Below are 24,394 nucleotides of genomic sequence, written 5' to 3'. Positions count from 1 at the left end.
ACGGAGCTCGTTCTGCTCTGCCGAGCTGGAATTGGCTGCGGATCCCAACTCCCGGGCACCGCGGCTGGGAACAGACTCTCAGGCAGGAGCTGTGGGCAGCGCCGCGAGCAGACGGGGAGGAGGAGCAGGAGCAGGAGGAGGAGGAAGAGGAGGAGGAGGAGGAGAAGGCTTCGTGCTGTCCCTCGGGGCACCACGGCTGCAGGTGCGGGCTCAGCTCTGCCCAGCAAAGCCAGACAGGGAGGGATCCCGGCAGGGAGCAGGGAGAGGAGGCAGAGATTCCCTGTGCGCCCTCCAGGTGGGACTGGGAGGGATGGAACCCTCCAGCCCTGCCCGGCTCACCGCCCCTCCAGTGTCCTTTGTCCCGGTCCCCCTGTGACGAACATCCTTCCTCGCATTCTCCCTGCGCTCCTGCTTCCCTGAAACCCCAGCCTGTGCTGGGCAGGGATTGGGAACGCAGCTCTCCAGCCCAAATCCTGCAGGAGACCGAGCAGCTGCAGCCTGGCAGATCAGTGTCCGGTCTGTGGACACATCAGTGTCCGGCCTGAGGACAGATCAGCGTCCGGCCTGAGGACAGATCAGTGTCCAGCCTGAGGACACATCAGTGTCCAGCCTGTGGACAGATCCGCGTCTGGCCTGTGGACACATCAATGTCCAGCCTGTGGACACATCAGTGTCCGGCCTGAGGACACATCAGTGTCCAGTCTGTGGGCACATCAGTGTCCAGCCTGTGGACAGATCAGCATCTGGCCTGTGGACACATCAATGTCCAGCCTGTGGGCACAGCAGTGTCCAGCCTGTGGGCACATCAATGTCCAGCCTGTGGACACATCAATGTCCAGCCTGGACATATCAGCTGCTTTTTGTCCCTCGTTATCGGCCGAGCCGCAGCAGCCCCGCAGCGCCGGGAGCGTCGTTCCAGCGGTGTTTTCAGAGGGAAAAGGAGCCTGGGACAGCGCTCTTTGCCCGTGATGAGCAGCTCCCTCCCTCCCTCCCTCCCTCCCTCCCTCGCAGGAACCGCTCTCAGGAAGCAGAAGTTCACTCCTTCCCTCTCTCCCCACTCAGATTTTCCAGTGACCCAGCGCTGATGGAAACTCGGCCGCTCTCCGGCCGTTCCTTCTCCACGGTGTTTGTTTGGGTGTTGCTGTTTTTAATTTCCAGCTGCCCCCCAGCCCTGACTGACCCGTGGAGGACAAAGCAGCACCTCTGGCACCGGCACAGCGCGGGGTTCGCCCGGTTCTGCTCCGAGCAGGGGAGATCCACAGGGAAAAGCAGAAAATTCCCGTTCCCAACTCCCCAGCAAAGGGGGTCCAGCCCCAAGCAGAGCCCACCGTGACACTGGGGCTGGGCCCAACCCGGCCGGGGACAGCTCTGCTGGGGACAGGGAGGGGACCGGGAGCAGGAGGGACATGGATGCAGCATCCCATTTTCTTTGGGATTTGTCAGGGACAGCCAGGAGCAGCATGCGCCTTCCCTTGGGATTGCTTAGGGAGAGCCAGGAGCGGCAGAGGTGAAGCTGCTGCCCACGGGGACAGGCAGACCCCAGCCTGGAGCACCCAAACACCCCGAAGGGACAGCCCTGTCCCCCCTCCCCCAGGCGCCACTCTGATAACACAGTGGAAAATCCAGATATTTAAGCGTATTTTGGGAATCTGGAAGCAGCTGGAAAAAGCTTCCCACCCATGGAGAGCCTCGCTGGAGCTCCCCAGCAGAGCTGGGCACCCGGCAGCTCCCGGCCAGCTTCACACCTCCTTTCCTGGTGGCAAAATCACTCCCAGAAGGGTTGGATCCCGGCTGGATCCAGCCCGATTCCCTGACACGGCAGCATCTCCGGCTCCGCTACCCTCAGTGCACGAGCTCGGGCTTAATCAACCCTGAATTATTCATTAGAAGCCCCACAGGTTGGGATTCGCAGCCCGGGCTCGACCAGAGGCACCGGCAGCCAACAAGAGCTCTCCCTGCGCTCATTCCCTAAATTTGTTCCTAATTAGGAGTGGACTCACCCCTGCAATTAATTGCCGGAGTTGTTCATTAGCGCCTGGATACCCAGATCTGTTTGGGAGACGAGGCAGTCGGGTAATTAATCAGGTTGTAACTAATGAGGGGAGCGTCCAAACCCGTGGCAAAGTCCCTGTACCTGGCCGGGGGACAGCTGGTGGCTTCCAGCGGAAAGCTGGCTCTGGGACAAGCGGGATCTGGGCATTTTTTCCCGGCTCTGGCGGTGCTGCGGAGCCGCTGCTCGCGGGCGCTGGCAGCCCCAGGGGCTGTCGCTTGGCGTGACACAGCGCCGGTGTCCCCGCTCGCCCCGGCCGCGTGTCCCCGCCTGCCCGCTCCTTGTCACCGCGGCCGAGCCCCGAGGGAGCCGGGGCTGGAGCTGGGACTGGCGGCTCTGACTGCTCTCCATGTTCCACGAGACTTTGGAGGAGCAGGATCCCGTTTCCCTCATTTTCCCCCCCCCCCCCACCCCCAGGATTTTTCCCCTGCTCCCTGGGTGCTCGGCAAAGCTGGGAAATCATCTGGGGGAAGGACAGGGAATGTCCCCCATCCTGTGGCACCGCCGCCACCCTCAGCGGAGATTCAAGAGGAGCTCAACCCTTCTTCAAACCACCTTAAATCCTTTCCAGCACTCCCGTGCCTCAGTTTCCCACCTCCGCAGGCCGCAGGGGCTCGGGGCGCTGGGTGCTATTATTAGGATTTAGGGAAGTGAGAGTCTCTCTGGGCCTCAGCATTTTCGTTTTCCCTCGGCGTGGAAAAAAATAACCCACCCACACAGCCCGACCCCCCAGGAAATCACCGCTGAAATCATCTGGGTGAAGCCGCAGGGTCATCCCCAGGGGTTTGGAGCAGCAGCTCGAGGCTTCCAGGAGGTCGAGGAGGCTCTCGGGGCTGGTTTTGTGGCAGTTTGACCATAATTGGACTGTTTTGGGGAAGCACAAACCCAGGGCTTCCTCCGCTTTTGCCAAGTCGTGGTGGGGGTCCCAAAAAAAAAACCCGTGAGGTTTTTGCTACCAAAGCGATCTAAAATGGAGATTTTTTGGGGGGAATAGGAAAAATTCAGGAAAGAAGTTAGGAAAAAATTAGGAAAAAAAACCTCTGCAAAGTGAGGGAGGGGCAGAGCTGCGTTCTGGGCTAATGGTGGTGAAATTACATTAAAAAGTGGAGCAGAGCAGAGCCTGGAAGGCAGATCAATGTAAACAGCACGAGAAACTGGGACGCGGCTCCAGAGCCGGAATGTTTATGGCTGGATGGCAGCGAGGCCGCGGTGACTCACGCTGGGATCGGCCAACTGGTTCCAGCTCTCCCGGGGACTGGTGCCACTCCAGGCTGCGTGATCAGACCCCGGGGATGGGCTCCGTGACAGGACCCTGCTCGCGGAGGGGCCAGCTTTCTGTGCTATCCTCACAAAATTGCCTTTCCCCATCAATATTCCCCAAGTTTTCCAGCCCGACTGGGGTTCAGAGAATTCCCTGGGGCAGGCGGGCTCTGCAACCATCCCTGAATCCTCGGGGCAGCTCCCAAGGAGGGATTTCCATGGCTCCTGCCCGCCTGAGGAGGGTGAGGATAAGCCTGGAGCACTCGGAGAGGGAGCAATCCCCTAAAGATCCCTTAGGCAACACCCGGGCAGGTGGATGGGGGGGGGGAGTGAGATGGGATAAACGTGAGGAAATCCATGGATCACGGACTCAGCTGGGCATGGACAGGCAGGAGCGGGCGGTGATGGATGTGGAAGGTGCCAGGGCTGCGGATGGAGGGCAGCGGGACGGGCAGAAGGTGCCAATGTCCCCGAAGAGGCACCCGATGGATGATAATGGTGAACTGTGATAATTAACGAGCCCTGGGGACTCAGCGAACAAGGTCTGTCCAGCCCTTCCCGCTGCCTCCCCTGGCCCGGGGCCACCGCCAGCCCCGGGGCCACCGCGACATGAACCTGCTTAGCCACCAGCGGCCGCGTCAGCCGGCTCGGAACGAGACGGAGCCGTTCCGAGCATTCCCGCAGCCCGGCCGGGAAGCGCCGGGGGCTGGCAGCGCCTGGCTCCGGCCGAGGGACCCGGGGCAGGCTTCCAGCGGCGCTCCGTGCCCTGCTCGGGTGTCACCCGTGTGTCCCTCCAGGAGATCCGCTGGGAACGGGGCTTTAAGGACATCCTCTCGCAATTCCTGCCTCACTGGAGCTCCGGAGCTCGGCCGTGACGGTGCCCTGAGCGAGGAGCAGCCAGGCTGCGACAGAATCTGTCCCAAACCCCGCTCCAGAGCCCAAAGTGATTGCGGGGATTTCTCTTCCCTTTCCTCCACTTCAGTTTCCCCCCGTGGCCGCTCCTCCCAGGATCCCTGAGAGAAGGGGGAAGGGTGCAGAGCACCCACCCACCACCCCCCTCCTCCAAACGGGACCCCCCCGGTTCTCCCCCGCGGCCCGGAGCCCCCCAAACGCAGCCTCTTGTGCCTCCCGGGGGAACTTGGCAGCAGGTGCCCGCTCCTCCCGGATTAATCCCGCTCCCCGCCACGGGCCAAGGGCTCCGACAGGAATAAACACATCCCACATGCCTTTCCATAAGCGGAGCGAACCTGCTGGCCGAGGTGCCGCTCTCCCGGCTCCTTTCCAGCCCGGCGGTCACCGCGGGCCAGGCGGGGAAAGGCTCCCGCAGATCCCACCAAATCCCGGGCTTTGGGATGTGCGGGAGACCCCCAAAACTCCCACCCCGCAGCACCTCCGGTCCCCTCCCCCCAAATGTGGGAAGGACCTGCTGGGGACAGCCCTGAACGCGGAGAGGCCGTGGATTAACGGACGGGTGTTAATTAGCGATAAGAAGGCGATAAGGGGGGGCAGCAGGGCTGTGCCCCCCACTGAAGGGCAACGCTGCCCGGGCACCGCCTGGCACTGCGGCGGGGCCACAGCGAGGACAAAACGGGTCCCCGGGTGCCACAGCGGGTCCCGGGTGACACCTCAGCCATCAGCAGGGATTCTCCTGCGCCCCGAGCAGCACTTCCCGTTCCCGTCTGTTTTCCCGTTCCCGTCTGTGTTCCCATTCCCGTCTGTGTTCCCATTCCCGTCTGTGTTCCCATTCCCGTCTGTGTTCCCATCCTGCCATGGATTTGCCTCCTTACATGAACCCTGCTAAGTGGGACGGCCTTCGACATCTCCTGCTGCCATCGCTGCTGTCTCCTCTGGGACAGGCCCTGGTGTGACGCCCGTGTGGGCACCCAGCGTCACCCACCAGGATGTCCCTGGGCCACCCTCGTGTTCCCGGCAGCTCCAGCTGGAATCAAACCCCGAGCACTCGGACCAAAGTCCCATTTTCCAGCCCCAGTCTGGCTGTTTGGGGGCATCTCCATCGGCATCCCAAACCTGCCCAGGGCTGCTCCAATCCGGGCTTCTCCATCCCGAGGGAAGCAGCCAAGAGGAACCAAATCCCAGCTGAGCTGGAGCAGCGGCAATTAAACCCAAATGATTAATCACAAACAGAGAGCAGCCATAAAACTTCCCAGCAAAAGGAGGGAGAGCGGGAGGAGAAGAGAGAGGCTCTGGAGCAGGGCTGGGCTTCCAGCAGGATTTGGGAGGGCAGGGATGGTCCCTGGTTGCTGGGTTCCCTTTTGGATTGGGAGAGGGATGAGCTTTTCTCCTTGGGTGGGAGCTGGGAGTGTTTTCCCAGCTGGAATTTCCTCCCCAGGGCACCCGGGAAAACCTTCTGCTGATGCCAGGGAAAGGGGGAAAGCCAGGGCCGGGATTTGCCCAGGGCCTGGATCCCACCTTGAAATGCTCGGGTGTATCTGGGATCCTCTCCCACCCCAAAGCTGCGTCCCTGTGGCCAGCTCAGAATCCCAGGAAGCATCCAGGGCGTCCTCCTGGTGCTGCACCGGGATTGTCCCTGGGATGGGAGAGTCAGGGGCACGGATGGGGACCGCAAACAACCAGCCAAAAATCCCAAAGGGGCGGACAGGCCTTGGAATTCCACGCTGGATCGCCCGGCACCGCATGGGAATGTGGAGTGGGAGCGAGGGGCTCTCCCGCTCCTCGGGACGGGTTTGAGTTGGATTTTTCCTGGCGTGTTTGGGTGTTTTTGTGTCCCTGAACACACGTGGGAGTGGCGGCAGCAGAGCCCGAGCATCCCATGGCGCTGTTCCCGCATTCCCACAGCGCTGTTCCCGCATTCCCACCGCATCCCACGGCGCTGATCCCACCGCATTCCCACCGCACTGCCCCCGCCCGCGGTCAGGAGCACGAAACTTTCTTCCCTTTGAAGAGACGAAAGCCAAGGATTATCGCGGCTCTCCCGTTGCCACGGCAACCCGCAAACATCCCTGGGGAGAATTGCCCAGGGCCCCGCATCCCGCTCCGCTCGGGTTTTCCCTGCCCCATCCCTTCCCTGCAATTCCCGGGCGTCAAATCCCGGTGGGAACTCCAGGAGAGGCCAAGGAATGTCCCCAACACCTTCCTGTCCCCGGGAGAGCCAGGAAAAGGCTCCTGAGGGACAGGGATGCTCTTTCCATTGCTGTTTTTAACATGAGGGGTCTCCATCCCCCCCTCTCTCCGCAGGAATCTGGCGGCGGCGCCGCGGTGGGAATGAGAATCCATTTCCAGCACTCGATTATTCTTATTAATAATAATTTAAAAAATTGGCTGGAGAAGGGGCTGCTGACCTTGGCACGAAGAGTGGGCAGGGACTCAGCACCGGTTGGGGTAAATGGGATTTTTGGCCTCATCCCAAGTCACCAACTCCTTCCTGAGCCGGTCATTAATTCCCAGGAAATGCCCCGTGACCTGGGTCAGCGATGATGAATTAATCCGGGCTCCCATCCCCACCATCCTGGGGCCAAATCCTGAAGTCATTCCAGGCAGAGCTGCCCTTGGCTGGGGGAGCTGCTGCCCGAGCCCGCGGTGGCCGCGGGGCCAGCAGGAGCCAGGCTGGGGCTGTGGGATTCGGGAATTGTTGGGATGCGGGTGCTGTGGGATGGGGTTGCTGCAGGATGCAGGTGCTGAGGGACACAGGAAGGGTTGGGATGCAGGAGGTGTTGGGATGCAAGTGCTGAGGGATGTGGGTGCTGCAGGATCTGGATGCAACAGGATGGGTCCTGTGGGATGTGGGTGCTGCAGGATTTGGAGGCAAGAGGATGTGGGTGCTGTGACGTGTGGGTTCTGTGGGATTTGGGTGCTGCAGGATTTGGGTGCTGTGGGATTTGGATCCTGCGGGATTTGGGTTCTGCAGGATTCGGGTGCTGCAGGATTCGGGTGCTGCAGGATTTGGGTGCTGCAGGATTCAGGTGCTGCAGGATTTGGATCCTGCAGGATTTGGGTTCTGCAGGATTTGGGTGCTGCAGGATTTGGATCCTGCAGGATTTGGGTTCCGTAGGATTCGGGTGCTGCAGGATTTGGGCGCTGCAGGATTTGGATCCTGTGGGATTCGGGTGCTGCAGGATTTGGGTGCTGCAGGATTTGGATCCTGTGGGATTTGGGTGCTGCAGGCGCTGGTGAGTCCTGTGGATAATCACCCCTGTCTGGATGCAGGGATAACATTTCCTTGTGGATTTGGACCACTCCACAGCCAGGAAAACACCTGTGGGGTGAGCACGACCCCGAGCAGTGCAGCACAGCACCCCAAAAACGCCGAGCCGCATGGAAAACCCTCCCACCTTCCCATATTCGCCGCAAGGAATCCTCAGCATTCCCATGGTTCTCCCCCTCCCTCTCCCAACAGCTCTCATCCCATCACCTTTATCCCACAATTTTTCCCAAATGGAAAAGGCAGCTCCTCCTTTTCCCTGCTCTGTTCCGGCTCTTTTCCATGATCCCGCTCTTTAAAAGAGAAATAAACCCCATTCATCACCGTAACGATTTTTATTTCCCGGCTCTCCGGTGATTTATGGAGCTGCTTCCCGGAGCTGATGAAAGTTTGGGAATGGGCTGGAGGTGCTGGAGCAGGGAATGGCGAGGGACACGCGGGGACACCGTGGGCTCCCGGAGAGTCCCGTGGCAGCACGAGCTGGGAAAAGTCTTAAAATAAACCAGGGGGGTTGAGAGGGAAGGGACGTTTCACCATCCCACAGCGTGGAATCAGCCCTGGAGCCGCGTGGATGCAGGAAAATCACGGGATGTGGGAGCAGCCGGTGGCATCCAGACCGTCCCCTGCAGCTGGCGGTGTCACCCGGGGTGGCGGTGACAAAGCGACCCCTGAAATCGGAGGGGTTTGAGGTCATAAATCCAGGTGGGAAATGGGCTCCAAGGAATGTCACCCTGCCTGTGGGGCTTAAAAATCAGCGGGATTTGGGTCAGGGAATGGCCAAGAAAAATCCTGCCAGCCCCATCCCACAGCTCTCAGCCCTCTGGGGCACTGGGAACCTTTGGAAAAGCCTCCTTGGAGTCACTTCCCAATCCAGACCCTTCCCAGCATCCCCATCCCTCAGCCAATCCTGCCTGGATGTTTATTTTTCTCTGCATTCATTTCCCCACCTCTCTCTCTTTTTCCTTATTTTTATTCCTCTTTCTTCCCTTATTCTTTTCCCTGTTTTTCCAAAGTCACGGCTCCGTTTCAGGAGTTACAGAATTCATAAATCATTTGCTCCGTGCGCCACTTCCCTGAAGGGATTGGAGGCAGCTCCTGGGAATCTCCGTGTCCCGAGCGAGGATCACTTCCAGAGGAATGGGGACTTTCACCCCTCAGCATTCCCGCTTCATCCCTGCAAACCGCATCCAGCCTTCCCGGGAAAGCCAGCCGGAGATTTTGGGTGCTGATGTCACAGCCAGGACACGTCCCTGCGGAATTTGGGGACATCCCAGGCAGAGCAGCCCCATCCCCTCCCTCCCCCCCCCCCCCCCCCCCCGCTCCGGAGATGCCCCCAGGGGATGTTGGGCTCTGATGTTGGGAATGAGATGGACAAAAGGAGGGAATTCTTGGGGAATTGCCACCTCTGGAACATCCCGGCCGCGCTGCTGCTCCTGTCACCCCTTTTAAGGCTGTCGCTGCTGTCCCTGGAGCTTTCCATGGAGCAGCGCTGGGAGCGGCTCCAGGAGGCTGGAATTGTGTTCCCGCTGCTCCGGCTGAGCCGGGATATCCACGTTGGAGATCCAGGATTGTGCTTTTCCCGGAATCCCACAGGGATCACCCTCCCGAGCACCTCGAGGTGCCCCTGGTCAAGCCAAAGGTGCTGCAGAGCAAACATTCCCAAAAAATCCCTGTGTCCAAACATCCCTTCCCCTCTCCAAGGCCTCCGTGGGTGCTCCCAGAAAATTCCCAGCTGGAAAGGCAGCACCTGATCCCATCTCTCCTAGGGAAGGATGTCCCTACAACCCCAATTCCTGGAATTCCAAGGCTGCGTGGGGACTTTCAGCATTTAAACCAAGTCTCTGCCTCTTTGGCCCAAAAAACCTCTTCAATCCCTGGATTTCAATGCCCAGGATCCAGAGTTGGGATCCGGGATGGCTCCCAGTGTCCCTAAAAAGGGAAAAACCTAAACCCACCAATATTTGCTGCAATCCATTTTCCATCCCCTCACTCCTTTCATCCCAAGGAACTCCGGCATCTCCTCCTGCTTAAAGCCACAAATTCCCTGATTTTTCCCCCCCAAAAAACCCCTGGGGACAAGGGGGAAAAGTCAGCACTGGCTTTGCTGATTTGGGGGTTTTTTGGGAATTTTTGGCTTTTTCTTTTTTGAGGGACGGTTGGTTCCTTCTCCCTCTCTCTCTCCGTTCCTGCCGGGGATGGAAAGTTTTGTTCCAGCTCACCCTTGTGACTGGAAAAGGAGCCAGAGCAGCCGCGGAACAAGGGGATGTTTCTTCTTTCCCGTTTTTTTATTCCGTGGCAAAGTTCTCAGGAAAAGTGGTTTTGCAAGGAGGCCAGGGGGGAAAAGCCGGAGTGAAATCTCCGGGGAAATCCCTGGGGGAGAAAAAAAAATGGGATCCAGAAAGGTTGAGGATAAAAATGTGAAGGGGATTTAGGGGGAAAAGGGTTTGGGATGGGGATGGAAGGAACAGTCGCGGAGAGGAGCAGGATCCCAGAGCTGCTGCCATTCCCAGGAAAACCTGGGCTGGCGTTTGGGAATGATCCTAGGGATTTGGATCAGGGCCTGGAGAGCTGATCCCGGGTAAAAATGCCCGGAGGTGAGGGTGGGAATCCCTGGGGTTTGATCGTGCAGATGGGGCAGGGAATGGGATGGGATGGGATGGGATCCATGGGATGGGATGGGGATGGGATGGGGATGGGGATGGGATGGGGATGGGATGGGGTGGGGATGGGATGGGGATGGGGATGGGGATGGGATGGGGATGGGATGGGGATGGGGATGGGATGGGATGGGGATGGGATGGGATGGGGATGGGATGGGGATGGGGATGGGGATGGGATGGGATGGGATGGGATGGGATGGGATGGGATGGGATGGGATGGGATGGGGATGGGATGGGATGGGATGGGATGGGATGGGATGGGATGGGATGGGATGGGGATGGGATGGGGATGGGATGGGGATGGGATGGGGATGGGATGGGGATGGGGATGGGGATGGGGATGGGATGGGGATGGGATGGGATGGGATGGGATGGGATGGGGGATGGGATGGGATGGGATGGGATGGGGATGGGATGGGATGGGATGGGATGGGATGGGGATGGGATGGGGATGGGATGGGATGGGATGGGGATGGGGATGGGATGGGGATGGGATGGGATGGGGATGGGATGGGATGGGGATGGGATGGGATGGGATGGGATGGGGATGGGATGGGGATGGGATGGGATGGGATGGGGATGGGATGGGGATGGGATGGGGATGGGGATGGGGATGGGATGGGGATGGGATGGGATGGGATGGGGATGGGATGGGGATGGGATGAGGATGGGATGAGGATGGGATGAGGATGGGATGGGATGGGATGGGGATGGGATGGGATGGGATGGGGATGGGATGGGGATGGGATGGGATGGGGATGGGGATGGGGATGGGATGGGGATGGGATGGGGATGGGATGGGGATGGGATGGGGATGGGATGGGATGGGGATGGGATGGGGATGGGATGAGGATGGGATGAGGATGGGATGGGGATGGGATGGGGATGAGATGGGGATGGGATGGGATGAGATGGGATGGGATGGGATGGGATCCATGGGATGGGATTGGATTGGATGAGATGGGATGGGATCCATGGGATGGGATTGGATGGGATCCATGGGATGCGATGGGATGGGATCCATGGGATGCGATGGGAATGGGATCCATGGGATAAGATGGGATGGGATGAGATGGGATTGGATGGGATGGGATCCATGGGATGGGATTGGATTGGATTGGATTGGATTGGATGAGATGGGATGGGATGGGATCCATGGGATGGGATGGGATCCATGGGATAGGATGGGATTGGATGAGATGGGATGGGATGGAATCCATGGGATGGGATGGGATCCATGGGATGGGATGGGGTGCCGGCACATCCCAGACTCCAGCAGGTGCATTCCCAGACCCAATTCCATCCCCGTCTTCCCAGATCCAAGCCCCTCTTGCACCTGGAAATGCTCATGGAGGGAAGCAAGGGGCTGATTTGGGGGAATTACTGGGATGCAGAACCAAACCAGGGATTCCTCTGGATCCTCCTGTGGTTCCCACTGGGAATTTTGGGGAGCTCTCACTCTGCTCCAGCATCTTCCCCAGCCAGGTGCATCCCACGGGCTGGGAAACCTCCAGGAAAACGAAAAACAAACGAAAACATCGGCCACCGCGATGTCCCCAACCGCCACCCGCGGGTCACTCATCCCAGGGGGAAAATGAATGTCCAGGGGGTCTCCGCTGCCCTCTGAGCGAGGGACATTCTCTGGGATGTGGGAATCCAAATCCCCCCCACCCCGCTCTGGGTGCAGAGAGGAACCAGCAAGAAAGGAACCCGAAAAACAACCCGCAAAAGGGGAACTCCTGGGGCCGGCGGCAACCTCGAATCCTCGCGGGAATCGCATCCCCACGGGCAGGGCCGGCTCTCCAGCTCGGGCTGGAAAAGCCAAACCACCCCATCCAGCTGGAAGCACCAGGGGAGGGAGAGGCAGGCGGGAATAATTCCTCGAGCGGCAATTTGGGCTAAGCGTGCTCTGCGTTCCCACAATGTTCCCCGGTGGGGAAGCCTTTTCCCGAGCCCTGGAGAAAACAGATTTCTCCTCAGCCGAATTCCAGGTCCTTCCCCTGTAATCTTCCAACTCCAGCGTTTCTCTGATCATAAATTAGCGATCCTTGCACTCGGCTCGCTCGGAGCTGTTTCGCTCTTCCCCCTCTCCAGGTTTTCCACATCCTACAGAAAGGGAAGATCCAGGCTCCGCGTGGTTATTTTAAAAGACGCCGATCAATCAGAGCTCCCCTCCTCCCGTTGGGATCCTCGGCTCCCCGACACGGCGGCTGCTGCCACCCCAAACCCCTCCCGAGCGGAGCATCCCCCCCAAAACCAACCCAAATCCCGCTTGGAAGAGCTCGGATTTAGGTTAATTTAAAAAAAAATCTGAAAACAAAAATGGGGGGACGCTGAATTCCCAGTGAGGGGGAGCCTCGTGCCCATCTGGAGGCTGGATCTGCTCCCTGGAAAAGCCGGGATTGTGGCACGGAAGAGCCATTCCCGTCGGCTTTTTCCTCATTTTCATCATTTCTCCATGATCAGATGGGAGACGATCCCCTTGGGAACGGTGCTGGAGAGAATTTTCCGTGTTCCAGGACGCCCCGGGGCACGATCCAGGAGCCCCTTGGCAGCAGCAGGGTGGGAAAACATTCCCTATTTTTGGGAGCCACGCCGCTGTCACCCCCCCGGGGAGGCGACAATGCCACTCCTGGCTGCCACAAGGCCACCACCTCCTGCTCCACGGGAATCCTGCATCCCATCCCAGCATCCCTGAACCCCTTCCCCAACCCCAGCCCCCTTGGAGCTGTTCCCTGAGCAGGAATCGGGTTCATCCAGGGCCCCCCTTCCCAGGAAAACGCGCTTCCCATCCCGGAGCCTTTCCCAGGCGTCAGGGCTCCTGTTGACAAGCGACCTAACACGTCGCTGCTAAAAATAGCGGCGTCTCGGTCACATCTCCCACCCCGGAGCCGCTCAGGGCACGGGATCCCACTCTGGGAAAAAGCCAGGAAAACCCCGGGATGCGGCAGGAACCCCCAATCCCTTGGGAATGCTGCGGGGAAGGGGCTGAGCAGGAGAAATCTGAATTTCTGCGGATTATTTTTACCCAATTCGAGGGGGAGGGGGATGTGATAAAAAACAAGGAATGTGTTTGCTGCGTTTTGCTGCGTTTTTCCCTCCTCCTTTATTTATTTATTTTTTTTTTCCAGTGGTGAAGGGGAAAACGGGGAGGAGAAAAACTCAGGCTGTTCCCTGCTCCCGTTCCCGTTCCCATTGTTGAGTTTCCCTGGAGGGACCCCAGAGCTGTCTGCACCCCGGGGATAATTCATGGGAGGCCCCTTCCATCCCCAGCTCCCACCTAATCAGCGGATCCTCTGGGGAAAAAGAGGGAAAAGGTCTGGGGTTGGAGCAGGAGGGGGGCTGCTGTTGATGACTCCTGCAGCGACCCCAAAGGAGCCCACTGGGATTGAGGCAGGAAAAAGAGGTTTTGGTCATTCTAGGGGAGCCTGATCCCAGTCCTGCTGTCGGGAATGGGGACAGGGAGTGGGACACATGGAATTGTCCCCCGGTGGCAGCAGTGGGAGCTGGCCGAGGGCACAAACAGCCGGTGGCACCCAGCGGGGCCCGGGGTGGGGTCAGGGCCATAAATAACCCCGTTATCTGCCCCGGAGAGCCGGGCCGCAGCATTCCCTCCCCAGCAGCAGTGAATTCCAGCTGGGAGCAGGCCGGGAGCTGTCAGCATCCCCATTCCGGCCTTTTTCCATCCTGCCATGGAGCCAGGAGAGAGACAAAGCCACCGCTGCCTGCCCGAGGCCAACGCTGTCCCCAGACTGAGGCCTGTGGGATCCCTGTGGGATCTTCCCAGCTTTTCCAGGGTCCCGGGAGGCTGAAAACCTCCATCCCCCTCCCCTGATTCCCGTTTCACATCCCTGACCCAGCCCCAGCTGAGGAGCTGCAAAGGGACACCAGGGGACGGCTCTGTCCCCATGCGGTGGTCGAGGGCCACCACGGCTGCTCCTGGTGAGGGGAAAGGGAGAAGAAATTGAGGTGAGGAGCGGGGGAGGAGCTCATTTCCCACTGGGAATGTGGAGTTGGAGTAGGAACTCCTGGGCAGACACAGAGTCCCCCGGGGATGTCACACAGAGTCCTCTGGGGATGTCACACTGAGTATTCCGGGGATGTCACACTGAGACCCCCAGGGATGTCACACAGAGTACTCCGGGGATGTCACACAGAGTCCTCTGGGGATGTCACACTGAGTATTCCGGGGATGTCACACGAAGTCCCCTGGGGATGTCACACCAAGACCCCCGGGGATGTCACACAGAGACGCCCAGGGGTGTTACACCGGGACCCCCGGGGATGTCACGCCAAGACCCCCAGGGGTGTCACACCGAGACCCCCAGGGGTGTCACACAGAGACCCCCAGGATGTCACACAGAGACCCCCGGGGATGTCACACAGAGACGCCCAGGGGTGTCACACCGAGACCCCCGGGGATGTCACGCCAAGACCCCCAGGGGTGTCACACCGAGACCCCCGGGGATGTCACACCGAGACCCCCGGGGATGTCACACGCTGTCCCCCGGGGATGTCACACGCAGTCCCAGCCCCACTAAACCCCCCCAAGGGACGGGCCGTGCTGGTGCCACCTCCCCCAGGAGCCAGAGAGGGAGCGGGTCCCGCTCGCCAGGGCTCGGGAAATGCGGAGAATTCCCCGCCTGTGCTTTGGTGGCGCTTCCCGAGGCACGGTCGGGGCTGGGAGCGGAGGGGGGAGGGCGGGATGGAGGAAGAGGAGGAGGAGGAGGGAGAGGAGGAGGAGGAGGGGGGGGGGGGCCCATATGGAGCAGCTCCTCGCCGAGAGCTCAAGCTGCTGAGCTGGCGGGGGCTCGGGAGCGCTGCGAGCCGGCGCTGCCAGAGCCGAGCGATCAATACGTGCCAATCCAGCCCCGCCGGGGGAAGGTGACCTTGAGCGGCTCAGCGAGGAGGGAGAGAGGGAGGGAACGCCAGGAATTACACACGGAGATGCTCCCCGGGCGAGGGAGGAGGGATGGAGGGGAGGACAGCGATGCAGAGCCCCGATGCCAGCCCCGATGCCAGCCCCGCGGAGGGCTCTGTGCCCTCCTGGCTGCTCCAGGACAGGATCCCGGTGCTCGAGGAGGGCCTGGGGACGGTCCCTACCCACGGAGGGTGCAGTGGCAGGAGGGGGTGGCCGTTCCCAGCGAGGACACGAGGGCGCGATCGATAAATGCCCCAATAATCAATAACCGAGCCCCCAAATCAGCGCCAGCTCGGCCCCTCCAAGGGTCTCTCCAGGGTTCCTCCTTCTCCATCCTGGTCCCTCCTCTCTGCGGGTGACAGGGACACAAAAGCCACCCAAGGCAAGACACCCGCCCTCAATCTCAACTCTCCCCCAGCAAAGCTCCCCCAGAGCCCCGCCTTGCTCTTGGAAAAGTTGGGATTTTTGTAAATCCGGGAGCCCCCGGAGCCATCCCTGCCCTGCCCTCGCCCTCCTGCTGCAGCCCAGCCTCCTGCAGCTCCTCTGAACCCTTCCCCTGATAATTCCTGGGCTGTTCCCAATGCCGGCGGGCATTCCCGGGACACCCAAAGCCGGCCCAGGAGGGAGGGAAGCGGGAGAGCGAGGGCCGGAGGGAAGGTCCGGCATTCCCAGCACTCTGCCTTTGCCCTCTAGCGGGACGAACGCGAAGGACCTGGTTGGGAAAAGTTGACCAATTCCATCCTGCTGGAGCCTGATTTGCAGAAATCCCAACTTTTCCAAGAGCAGTGAGGGGCTCTGAGGGGGGATTTGCTGGAGGAGAGTTGAGATTTAGGGGCGCTGCTCGCCTTGGGGTCCCCTCAGCCCCGGGGAGGAGGGAACAGGATTGGACAGGGGGGTCCCACCTTTTCCAGAGCTCTGGAGGGGCTGAGGTGGAGCTGGATTTGGGGAGGAGGGTGCTGGGGGCCTCATCCCGTGGGATCAGCGGGATAAAGGCTGGTGGGAAGGTGTTGGAAGGGTGGGTGGGGATGGAGGAGGATGTGGGGACAGCGAATCCACAGGCAGAGCTGGCTCAAGGGTGATGCAACAACAGCGGCGAGAAATCCTGGCATTTTGGATAAAACAGCTCCGAATTTGCATTTCCCAAAGATTTTGGGTCAACAATCCATGCCTGAGCTGGGTTTTGCACGGAAAAGGGCGAGAGGAGGTGCCCACGCTCTTCTCTGCGCTGTGCCAGCGCCGCGGGCTCTGGGTCCCCACGGATGAGGAGCCGGTTCCTCTTCCCAGGTTTTCTCCAGCCGCCTTCGGATGCCTCCCCGGGCTCCGAGGATGTGGGCTGAGCTCCGTGGTTTCAGTTCAGGGGTTTGGATTCTCCGGGGATGTGTCATCCCCCTCATGGTGTTCGTTACATGTGGATAAAAATATAAGGGATGAATACATCGCATCGAAAATATCCCACACCACTGGGCAGCTCTGCTTGGCTGTTGAAAGCTGGGATGATCCCACAGATTTTAACTCCATCCGAGTGGCTTTCCTGCTGCTCCTGGCGGGGCTGTTGGACTCGAGCATCTCCAGGTTTCTCTGCAGTTCCAAACCCAGGGATGCTCTCCCAAATCCAGGGATGCTGGAGATCCCAACTTATGCCAGGACAGCTCCCAGTCCCAGTTCCCGGGACTGCAGAGCACCTGGGATGAGGGGATGGAAGATTCCAGTTGCCCTGTGCTGGGATTTTCTGTTTTCTCCTCTTTGGGAGCACACAGGGACGGTCCAGATGTGCCCAGATGTCACACCTGGATGTGCCACACGGAAGCACCTGAGGGACCTGGGGACAGCCCAGGGGACAGATGACACCCGAGGTGGCCAAAGCAGGACCTCCCTGGAGCAATGCAGCTCCTGATCCGTGTTCGGGACACCCTGAACAGGAACTCAGGAACTTCCCGAGGCTCTGGGAGGGAACGGAGGAAGAAACGGGACACAGGGAAATCCCATCTTTGCGAATTCCCGAAGGAGCAGCCGGGCTGGGGCTGGGGCTGGGGCTGGGGCTCCCCGCTGCTCTCGCTGTTGAGAACGAGACTTTGAATGCCTTTAAAAATCTTAATTTTATTATTATTTTATCACTCCCTGCTGTGTTTGCCCCAGCACCGAGCTCACACTCGGGTGAAACACCTCCACCTGAACCGCGTTTTCCATGGAGCAGCAGGGGATAGGACGGGATCTGGGAATGCTGTCCCTCTTTTCCCAGCTCCAAGGGCTCAGGAGAAGCGGCCCGTGGGCAGGCGGGGCAGGCAGAAGAAGGCGTTGGGGAAGAGGCTGAGGTTGATGGGGTTCCCGTCCAGGCGGATGTCCTCGAGCGCCCGGCGGATCTGCCCCTGGTCCTGGCTGTCACAGAACGTGTCCTCGTGCATCGTCTGGATGTTGTTGTTCTGGAAGGGGCGGGAGAGGGGCGAGTCCGAGTCAGAGGGACGGGGAGGAGGAGGACGAGGACGAGGACGAGGACGAGGACGAGGATGAGGAGGAGGAGGTGGGATATGCTAAGCTCAGGTAAACCCCATCCCACCTGGAGGTGCAGGGAAAGGGACAAATCTGAGTGAGAGAGATGAGGAGGAGGAGAAGGAGGACCAGGATAAGGATAAGGATAAGGACCAGGACAAGGAAAAGGATAAAGATAAGGATAAGGATAAAGATAAAGATAAGGATAAGGATAAGGATAAGGATAAGGATAAGGATAAGGATAAAGATAAGAATAAGGATAAGGAGGACCAGGACCAGGACCAGGACCAGGACCAGGACCAGGATAAGGAGGACCAGGACCAGGACCAGGAGGATGAGGAGGAGGAGGAGGGCTCTGCTAGACGCAGGTACAGGTAAACTCCATCCCACCTGGAGGTGCAGGGAAAGGGATAAATCTGAGTGAGAGAGATGAGGGGGAGGACAAGAAGGACCAGAATAAGGATAAGGATAAAGATAAGGACCAGGACCAGGACCAGGACCAGGACCAGGACCAGGAGGGCTCTGCTAGACGCAGGTAGAGGTAAACCCCATCCCACCTGGAGGTGCAGCGAGCGCAGGCTCTCGGGAAGGGGCACCGGGATGAAATCCAGCTGATTATCGGAGAGATGGAGGAACTGCAGCTGCTTCAGGTCCTGAGGGGAGGAAGGGAGAGATGAAGCCCAATAGAGATGAACCCCCTGGAGATGAATCCTAGAGATGAAACCCCCTAGAAATGACCCCCCTGGAGATGACGCCCCTGGAAATTAAACCCCATAAAGATGAACCATCCTAGGGAATAAACCCCAAGAGATGAACCCCATAAAGATGAACCCCAACAGAGATGTGCCCCCTAGAAATGAACCCAAATAGAGCTGAATCCTAGAGATGAACCCGCTCAAGATGAACCTTCCTAGGCGTGAACACCCCAGACACGAACACCCTAGAGATGAATCCCCTAGAGATGACCCCTCGTAAGATGAATCCCCCTAGAGATGACCCCTCTAGAGATGACCTCCGTAAGATGAATCCCCTAAAGATGAACCCCCCCTAGAGATGACCCCTCTAGAGATGATCCCCTCTAGAGATGACCCCCTCTAGAGATGACCTCTCCCAGAGATGACCCCTTCTAGAGATGAACCCCCTAGAGATGAACCCCCCTGGAGATGAACCCCCCTAGAGATGACCCCCCGTAAGATGACCCCCTCTAGAGATGAATCCCCTAAAGATGAACCCCCCCGTAGAGATGACCTCCCTAGATATGACCCCCCCTAGAGATGAACCCCCTAGAGATGACCTCCTCTAGAGATGACCTCCCTAGAGATGACCCCCCTAAAGATGAATCCCCTAAAGATGAACCCCCCCTAGAGATGAACCCCTTAGAGATGACCCCCCTAGTGATGACCCCCCCCTAGGGATGACCTCCCCTACAGATGACCCCCCCTGCTCCCACCCCTCTGCACCACCCCTGTCACCCCTCAGCCCGGCGAACCGCAGCCCGGCTGCCCCCGGGACACACCCGGAAAGCCTCGGGGCGCAGCCCGGCGCTGGGGATGCGGTTGAGGCGGGCGTCCAGGCGGACGATGCTGCGGGGCAGCTCGGGCAGCGCCGTCAGGCGGTTCTCGGGCAGCAGCAGCTCCTGCAGGCTGGGCAGCAGCCGGAACGCGTCCGCGTCCGCCCGCGAGATGGAATTGCTGCTCAGGTCGATGCGCCTCAGCTTCTCTGAGGGGAGGAGGTGACGGGGGACAAAGCCAGGGCGGTTTATTCCCCTCGTTCCCCGCTCCAAATCCTGGTTTTTTCCTTTGCCCCGATGATGATTTTTGCTTTTCATGCATTTTTCATATATTCCTAGCTCTGTAGACTGCTATTATTTAGCTCCTTAACTAAATCTCGTGCTTTTCCCACCCTTTCTTTCAGATTTTAGGACAACGAGCTGACCTTCTAAACACATTCCTAAATATTGCTCAGTCTTATTCCAAGCACGGGACCTACAATAAGGGATCACAAGAAGTGGGGCTTACCCAAGGGTGAGACAACTGAATCCCCTATCAGATGTACCCATCAAAAATCCTAATTAATTAACAAATTACAAAACTGTAGAAATTCCGTTCCGGCTGTGCCCATCGCCAGCGGGAATCTTCCAACAAAACTCCGATTTTCAACTCTCTTTTTCTAACACTGCTCCCAGGGGGTTTTTCTCTCTGGGTTACGGGTGACCCCGACGTACCGAGCCCGCTGAAGTCGCTGGCCCGGACGGCACCGATGCGGTTGAAGCGGGCGTACAGGTACGTGGTGTCCGGGGGCAGCGCCGGGATGTGCTCCAGGTCGGCGTCGTCGCAGTACACGGAGGTGCCGAGGCACAGGCAGAGCAGGCAGCTGGGCAGCCCTGGGGGTGCAGAGTCAGCCCTGGGCATGGAAACCATCCCCGACCCCACAAAATACCCCCAGAGCAGCGGGAGGTGCCCACCCTGCCGTGGGGATATGGATCTGGGACACCCAGAGCTGTCACAGCCCCCCGACCCCACAAAATACCCCCAGAGCAGCGGGAGGTGCCCACCCTGCCGTGAGGACATGGATCTGGGACACCCAGAGCTGTCACAGCCCCCTGACCCCACAAAATACCCCCAGAGCAGCGGGAGGAGGTGCCCACCCCACCCACACTCTGGGGACACGGAGTTTGTGACACCCAGAGCTGTCACAGCCCCGTCACCATCCAGGGGAGGGCCAGAAACTCCCAGCCGGAGGATCTGTTAATAAACGAGCTGCTCAGGATCAAATCCCTCCTGCAGGAGAAGGGGAGATTAAAGCTCCCAAATTCGGCTTTTTACACCCAGGGCTCTCCTGGCCCCCTTAATTTTCCCACCGGCGGAAACAGAACTCGAGGAAACGGGTTTGGATCAAGAAAAATCTGTCCCAGCTGCCCCCAAAAGCTCCAGCACGGGGCGGCAGGAGGGGTAAAACCGAGCCCACCGCCCCGCCCTGATCCACCCTCCTCTCCCCCTGCTCCACCCCGCTCTCCCCCGAGGCTCCCCATCCCTCCGAGGGGGACTTCAAAGCAGCTCAGCACCGATTTCCCTCCACCTCCCACTTAATTTGTCCTGGTCTGGAGCGACAGGAAAGGAAAAAAGATATTTATGCCTCGCTCCAGGATTTTAATTGTCGCTAATCTAATTGCTACTCTTGTCCCCGTGCTCATTGAAGTGTCGCTGCTTTGCTGGAGTTCATTTTTTTCGCAGAAATTTCTCTCTCTGCAGCCCTCCTGCCTCGCCGTGTGAGCAGACTCAGCCCCAAAACCTTGCAAAGAGCTGCTGGCAGCACAAAAATTCCCTCTTTTTCCCCCAAAAACTCCACCCCTGTGATGTGGGGATGCATCCCAAGGAAACTCAACTCACCCTGCCTGGGGATGGGTGCTGGGGGAACGGGGCCAGCACCGCTCGGGGGCTGCAGTTTTGGGGTTCCAGCCGTGGTTTCACCCCGGTCTGGGAGGCTTTTGGGGTCCTTGGGGCGAGGAGCCAAGGTGCCAACCTCGATCTGCAAACAGAGCCGGGGTGTGAGGGTGGGCGGCTTGTCCCCTCCGGGGTAGGTGGCACCGGTCCGGGGCTTCAGGCGCTGGGTTTGGGTTATTAATCCCTTCTTGGAAAGCTCTCCAAGCTCTCCAGGAAACTCCCCCGTCCTCTTTGCCCAGAGGGATGAAGGAATCCTCACGTCCAGCGCTGGCAGGGGACAAAGAGCTGGCAGAGGTTTGGCTCGGGCAAAACCTTTCCCAGCACTGGGAGAGCTGCCAGGGCTGCCGGTGCCGAGGCTGCTCCTCCTGCGGTGCCGCGTCCGTCCCTGGCACCAAATCCTTGTCCCGGGATGCACCCAGGGGCTCTCCTGCGTCCCCCTCACCTTCGGGGCAACGTCCCCGTAGTCGTAGAGCTCCTCGTAGTTGCTCAGGTCCAGGATCTCGCCGTAGTTATCCAAGGTCAGGTCGTAGTTGTCCAAATCCAGGTTTTCGTAGAGGGTCAGATCAGCTTTGGGCTTCTCCGCCTTCCTCCTCTCCTGGGCTGGGACAGCCCAAAGTGTCCCCAGGCACATGCTGGCCACGCCCAGCCAGCCCAGGGGACACATCCTGCGCCTGGCCAGGGTCACCGCGCCGAGGGATGGGGCCTGGAATGGTCACCAAGCGCTGGAAGCAGCGAGGGAAGGGATGCGGGGCCGGGATGTGGCGGAGCCAGCCCCGGTGGGGGGGACAGGGAGCCCCCGGCCCCGGGGACGCTCGGTGGCCCTTTTCTTTCAGCCCATTTCACGCTCGGCTGTGCAGGAGAGGCCTCGCCGGTGTGGGGAGGGGGTCGGGAAGTGGGGAGGGGTCGGGAGGTGATGAGGGGGTCAGGAGGTGGGGAGGGGGTCAGGATCCCGCTTGTGGCGATGGGTGGAACTGGTCAGTGGCCCAACAACCTCAGCAGCCGAGGAGAACCAGCCCCAGGAGCCTCGGAACTGCTGCTCCCCGCCTGTGCTCCCACATCCAGGTCTAAATCCCGGGATGCTGCTTTTCCAACATCCTTGGGGGGATCAGCGGCCACCAGCACCCCCAGTCCTGGCAGCGGCACATCCAAACCCTCCAGGGCCCAGTCTCGCAGGAGAATTCCCTCCCTCCGGGCTGCACCCCCATGGGACACCCAGGGCAGAGCAAGGGGAGGGTCCCGGCCCCCTCCATCCTCTCCCAACCCAAATCCCAAATCCACCACCCAGCCCAGAGTTTTTTCACCCCGTCCTGAGGATACTGCTCCCGAATTCCTGCTGGTTTCCCTCAGATCAGCCCTTTCCCAGTACTCTGAGCCCCCCTAGACCCTCCCATCCCCCAGCTCCGGGGGGCTCTGGAGGAGTCAAACGAAGCCGGCACGGACGTACCCCCTGTCCCTCCTCCTCCTCCTCCTCGGCGTGCAGAGCCCCGCTCGGCTCCAGGGGCTGGGGAAGCAGTGGGGAAGCGCTGGAGGGCTTTTAATGCACGGAGAGGAGGAGGAGGAGGAGGAGGGGGCTGCTCTCGGGGGTCTGGCGGGGACAGGCGGGATGCGGCCAATCAAACCGGCGGTGCCCCGCTGGGACTTTATATTGTCCCCACGGTGAGCCGGCCCCGGTGGTGGCTCTGCTCCAACAGGCCGAGCTGGGGCTGAGAGGGGCGGGATGGGGCGGGATCGGACGGGGAGCGAGCGGTGCCCCCTGCCCTGGTGTCCCCACGGGCGGTGGGACAGAGCCAGCGCCATCCCTGCCCCGGGCGGTGCCACCGGAGAGGGGTTCCCGCCTGTGTCCAGCCCCAGGGGTGCCCCAAAGCACCAGGGGTGGTCACCTCAGTGACCAGCCCAGCCCAGGGTTTGGGGGGGGCTGCGCAGACCATTCCCCCCCCAGCCGATGGATGGGGACATTCAGCTCACGCACCCCAATTCCCCTCCCGGAGGGGCTCAGCACCCCAAACCTTCACACTCTGGGGTGGTTTGGGTTTTTTTTGGGGAGGGGGCGGCAGTGTGGGTGCAGGGGGAGGTCAGCACTGCTCCCCTCATTGGGGTCGGGTGGGACACACCCCGGGGGGGGTGGGGGGCAGGGGCGGCCCCTTGATGCCCCCACACAGGGCTCAGCTCGGGGGGTCACGACCCTCCTGGGGGATGTCACCGCCAGGGCTGGGACACTCCGGGACGGGCAGGGTGGGCACGGCAGCCCCTCCTGGGCAGCCTCGTGCCCACCCACGGCCGCGAAAACGTTCCCGTCGCCACCGGTGCATCGCCCCCCACGCACCCACCCTCCCGGAGCACCCATCTGCGAGCGGGGCGAGCGGGGACACCCCCGCAGCCCCCCAGCCCCCCGTGGGCATCCACAGCCCCCAGCCCACGGCGAGTCCCCCCTCCCCACCCCCGGCCCCGCTCAGCACGGAGCTGCCGCTAAGCTTCGTTAAGCCCCTCATTAGGCGGCTCGGTGGCCACCGTGACGGAGGCGATGTGGCAGCTGGGGGGGCGTCAGCGCTGCCGGGGGGCGGCTGCTGAGATGGCAAAGGCTGGGCTGGCCCAGGGTCCCCAGGACAGTGGGGTCCCCGAGGGTGAAGGGTCCCCCGAGAAAAGGGTCCCCAAGGGCAGCGGGGCGGTGAGGGGTCCCAGAGGGTGAAGGGGTCCCCAGGACAGTGGGATCCCCAAGGGTGAAGGGTCCCTAGGACAGTGGGGTCTTTGGGGTCTTTGCTTTGCTGTCCTGGCCCAGTCGATGATGTCCTGTCCCCCACAGGCAGCAGCCTCCCCTTGTCCCCCCTCAGCATTGCCTGCACTGACGGTGTCACCTGAAGGGTTCCTGCTCCCCCAGGACAGTCCCAAAGCTCTCTGAGTGCCCAGCAAACCCCAAAGGGTCGGTGCCAACCCTCTCAGCGCGGGAGGGCCCTGCTCAGCACCCACAAATGGGGCTGGGAGACCACCAGCTGCAAGGGGGATTGATGGGAGCCAGAATTCCCCCTGTTCCCAATCCCTGGGGGATCCAGCCCCTTCTCAGCACTGGGAACAGCAGCTGAGGAGCCCCCACCCCTCTTGGCCCCACTAACGAAGGGGTCCCAGTCTTCCCCGTGACCCCACAGGAGCAGCATCCCACTCTCAGAGCCCCACTCCCGCTCCCATGGGGACACCGAGGCTTTGTAGGGAGCAAGAACCGGTTTGGGGTGCTCATCTCCCTGTGGGAGACGGATCTGACTTCCCCAGGGAGGGAAAACACCCCTGGGAGCGGGGGATTCACGCGCTGGTTACGAAACAGCGGGATTTTGGGGGGCGGGTGGGTGCCTGCGCCTGCTCTGCACACCACGAACGCACACAAACCCTGCCGGGAGCGGCCCC

At 60.4% G+C, this 24,394-nt stretch overlaps 1 protein-coding gene across 2 annotated transcripts; it reads right to left on the bottom strand.

The window, feature by feature from the left end:
• Nucleotides 1–17,167: 17,167 nt before the first annotated feature.
• Nucleotides 17,168–22,522, bottom strand: OPTC (opticin). 2 transcript variants are annotated; one of them, XM_048328094.1, is made up of 7 exons: nucleotides 22,446–22,522; nucleotides 21,444–21,723; nucleotides 20,948–21,086; nucleotides 19,783–19,941; nucleotides 19,075–19,277; nucleotides 18,116–18,211; nucleotides 17,168–17,491 (listed from the first exon to the last, which is right to left on the bottom strand). In XM_048328094.1, exons 2-7 carry the CDS (start codon nucleotides 21,663–21,665, stop codon nucleotides 17,321–17,323), a joined length of 990 nt encoding a protein of 329 aa, XP_048184051.1. In that variant the 5' UTR covers nucleotides 21,666–21,723; nucleotides 22,446–22,522; the 3' UTR covers nucleotides 17,168–17,320. The 2 variants fall into 2 exon arrangements, with proteins under 2 accessions (XP_048184051.1, XP_048184052.1); XM_048328095.1 differs by having other exon boundaries at nucleotides 21,444–21,704; nucleotides 22,446–22,494.
• Nucleotides 22,523–24,394: the final 1,872 nt, after the last annotated feature.

The sequence above is a fragment of the Corvus hawaiiensis genome, chromosome 24 (assembly GCF_020740725.1).
Source record: "Corvus hawaiiensis isolate bCorHaw1 chromosome 24, bCorHaw1.pri.cur, whole genome shotgun sequence".
NCBI lineage: Eukaryota > Metazoa > Chordata > Aves > Passeriformes > Corvidae > Corvus > Corvus hawaiiensis.
This window is presented reverse-complemented; position numbering and strand designations above follow the sequence as displayed.

Coding starts and splice junctions, on each gene's coding strand:
- OPTC (XM_048328094.1), bottom strand. CDS start 21,665: ATGTGTCCCCTGGGCTGGCTGGGCGTGGCCAGCATGTGCCTGGGGACA. Junction 21,087..21,443: donor ACGGGGACGTTGCCCCGAAG/GTGAGGGGGACG, acceptor CTCTGTTTGCAG/ATCGAGGTTGGCACCTTGGC. Junction 18,212..19,074: donor TGCGCCCCGAGGCTTTCCGG/GTGTGTCCCGGG, acceptor TCCTCCCCTCAG/GACCTGAAGCAGCTGCAGTT.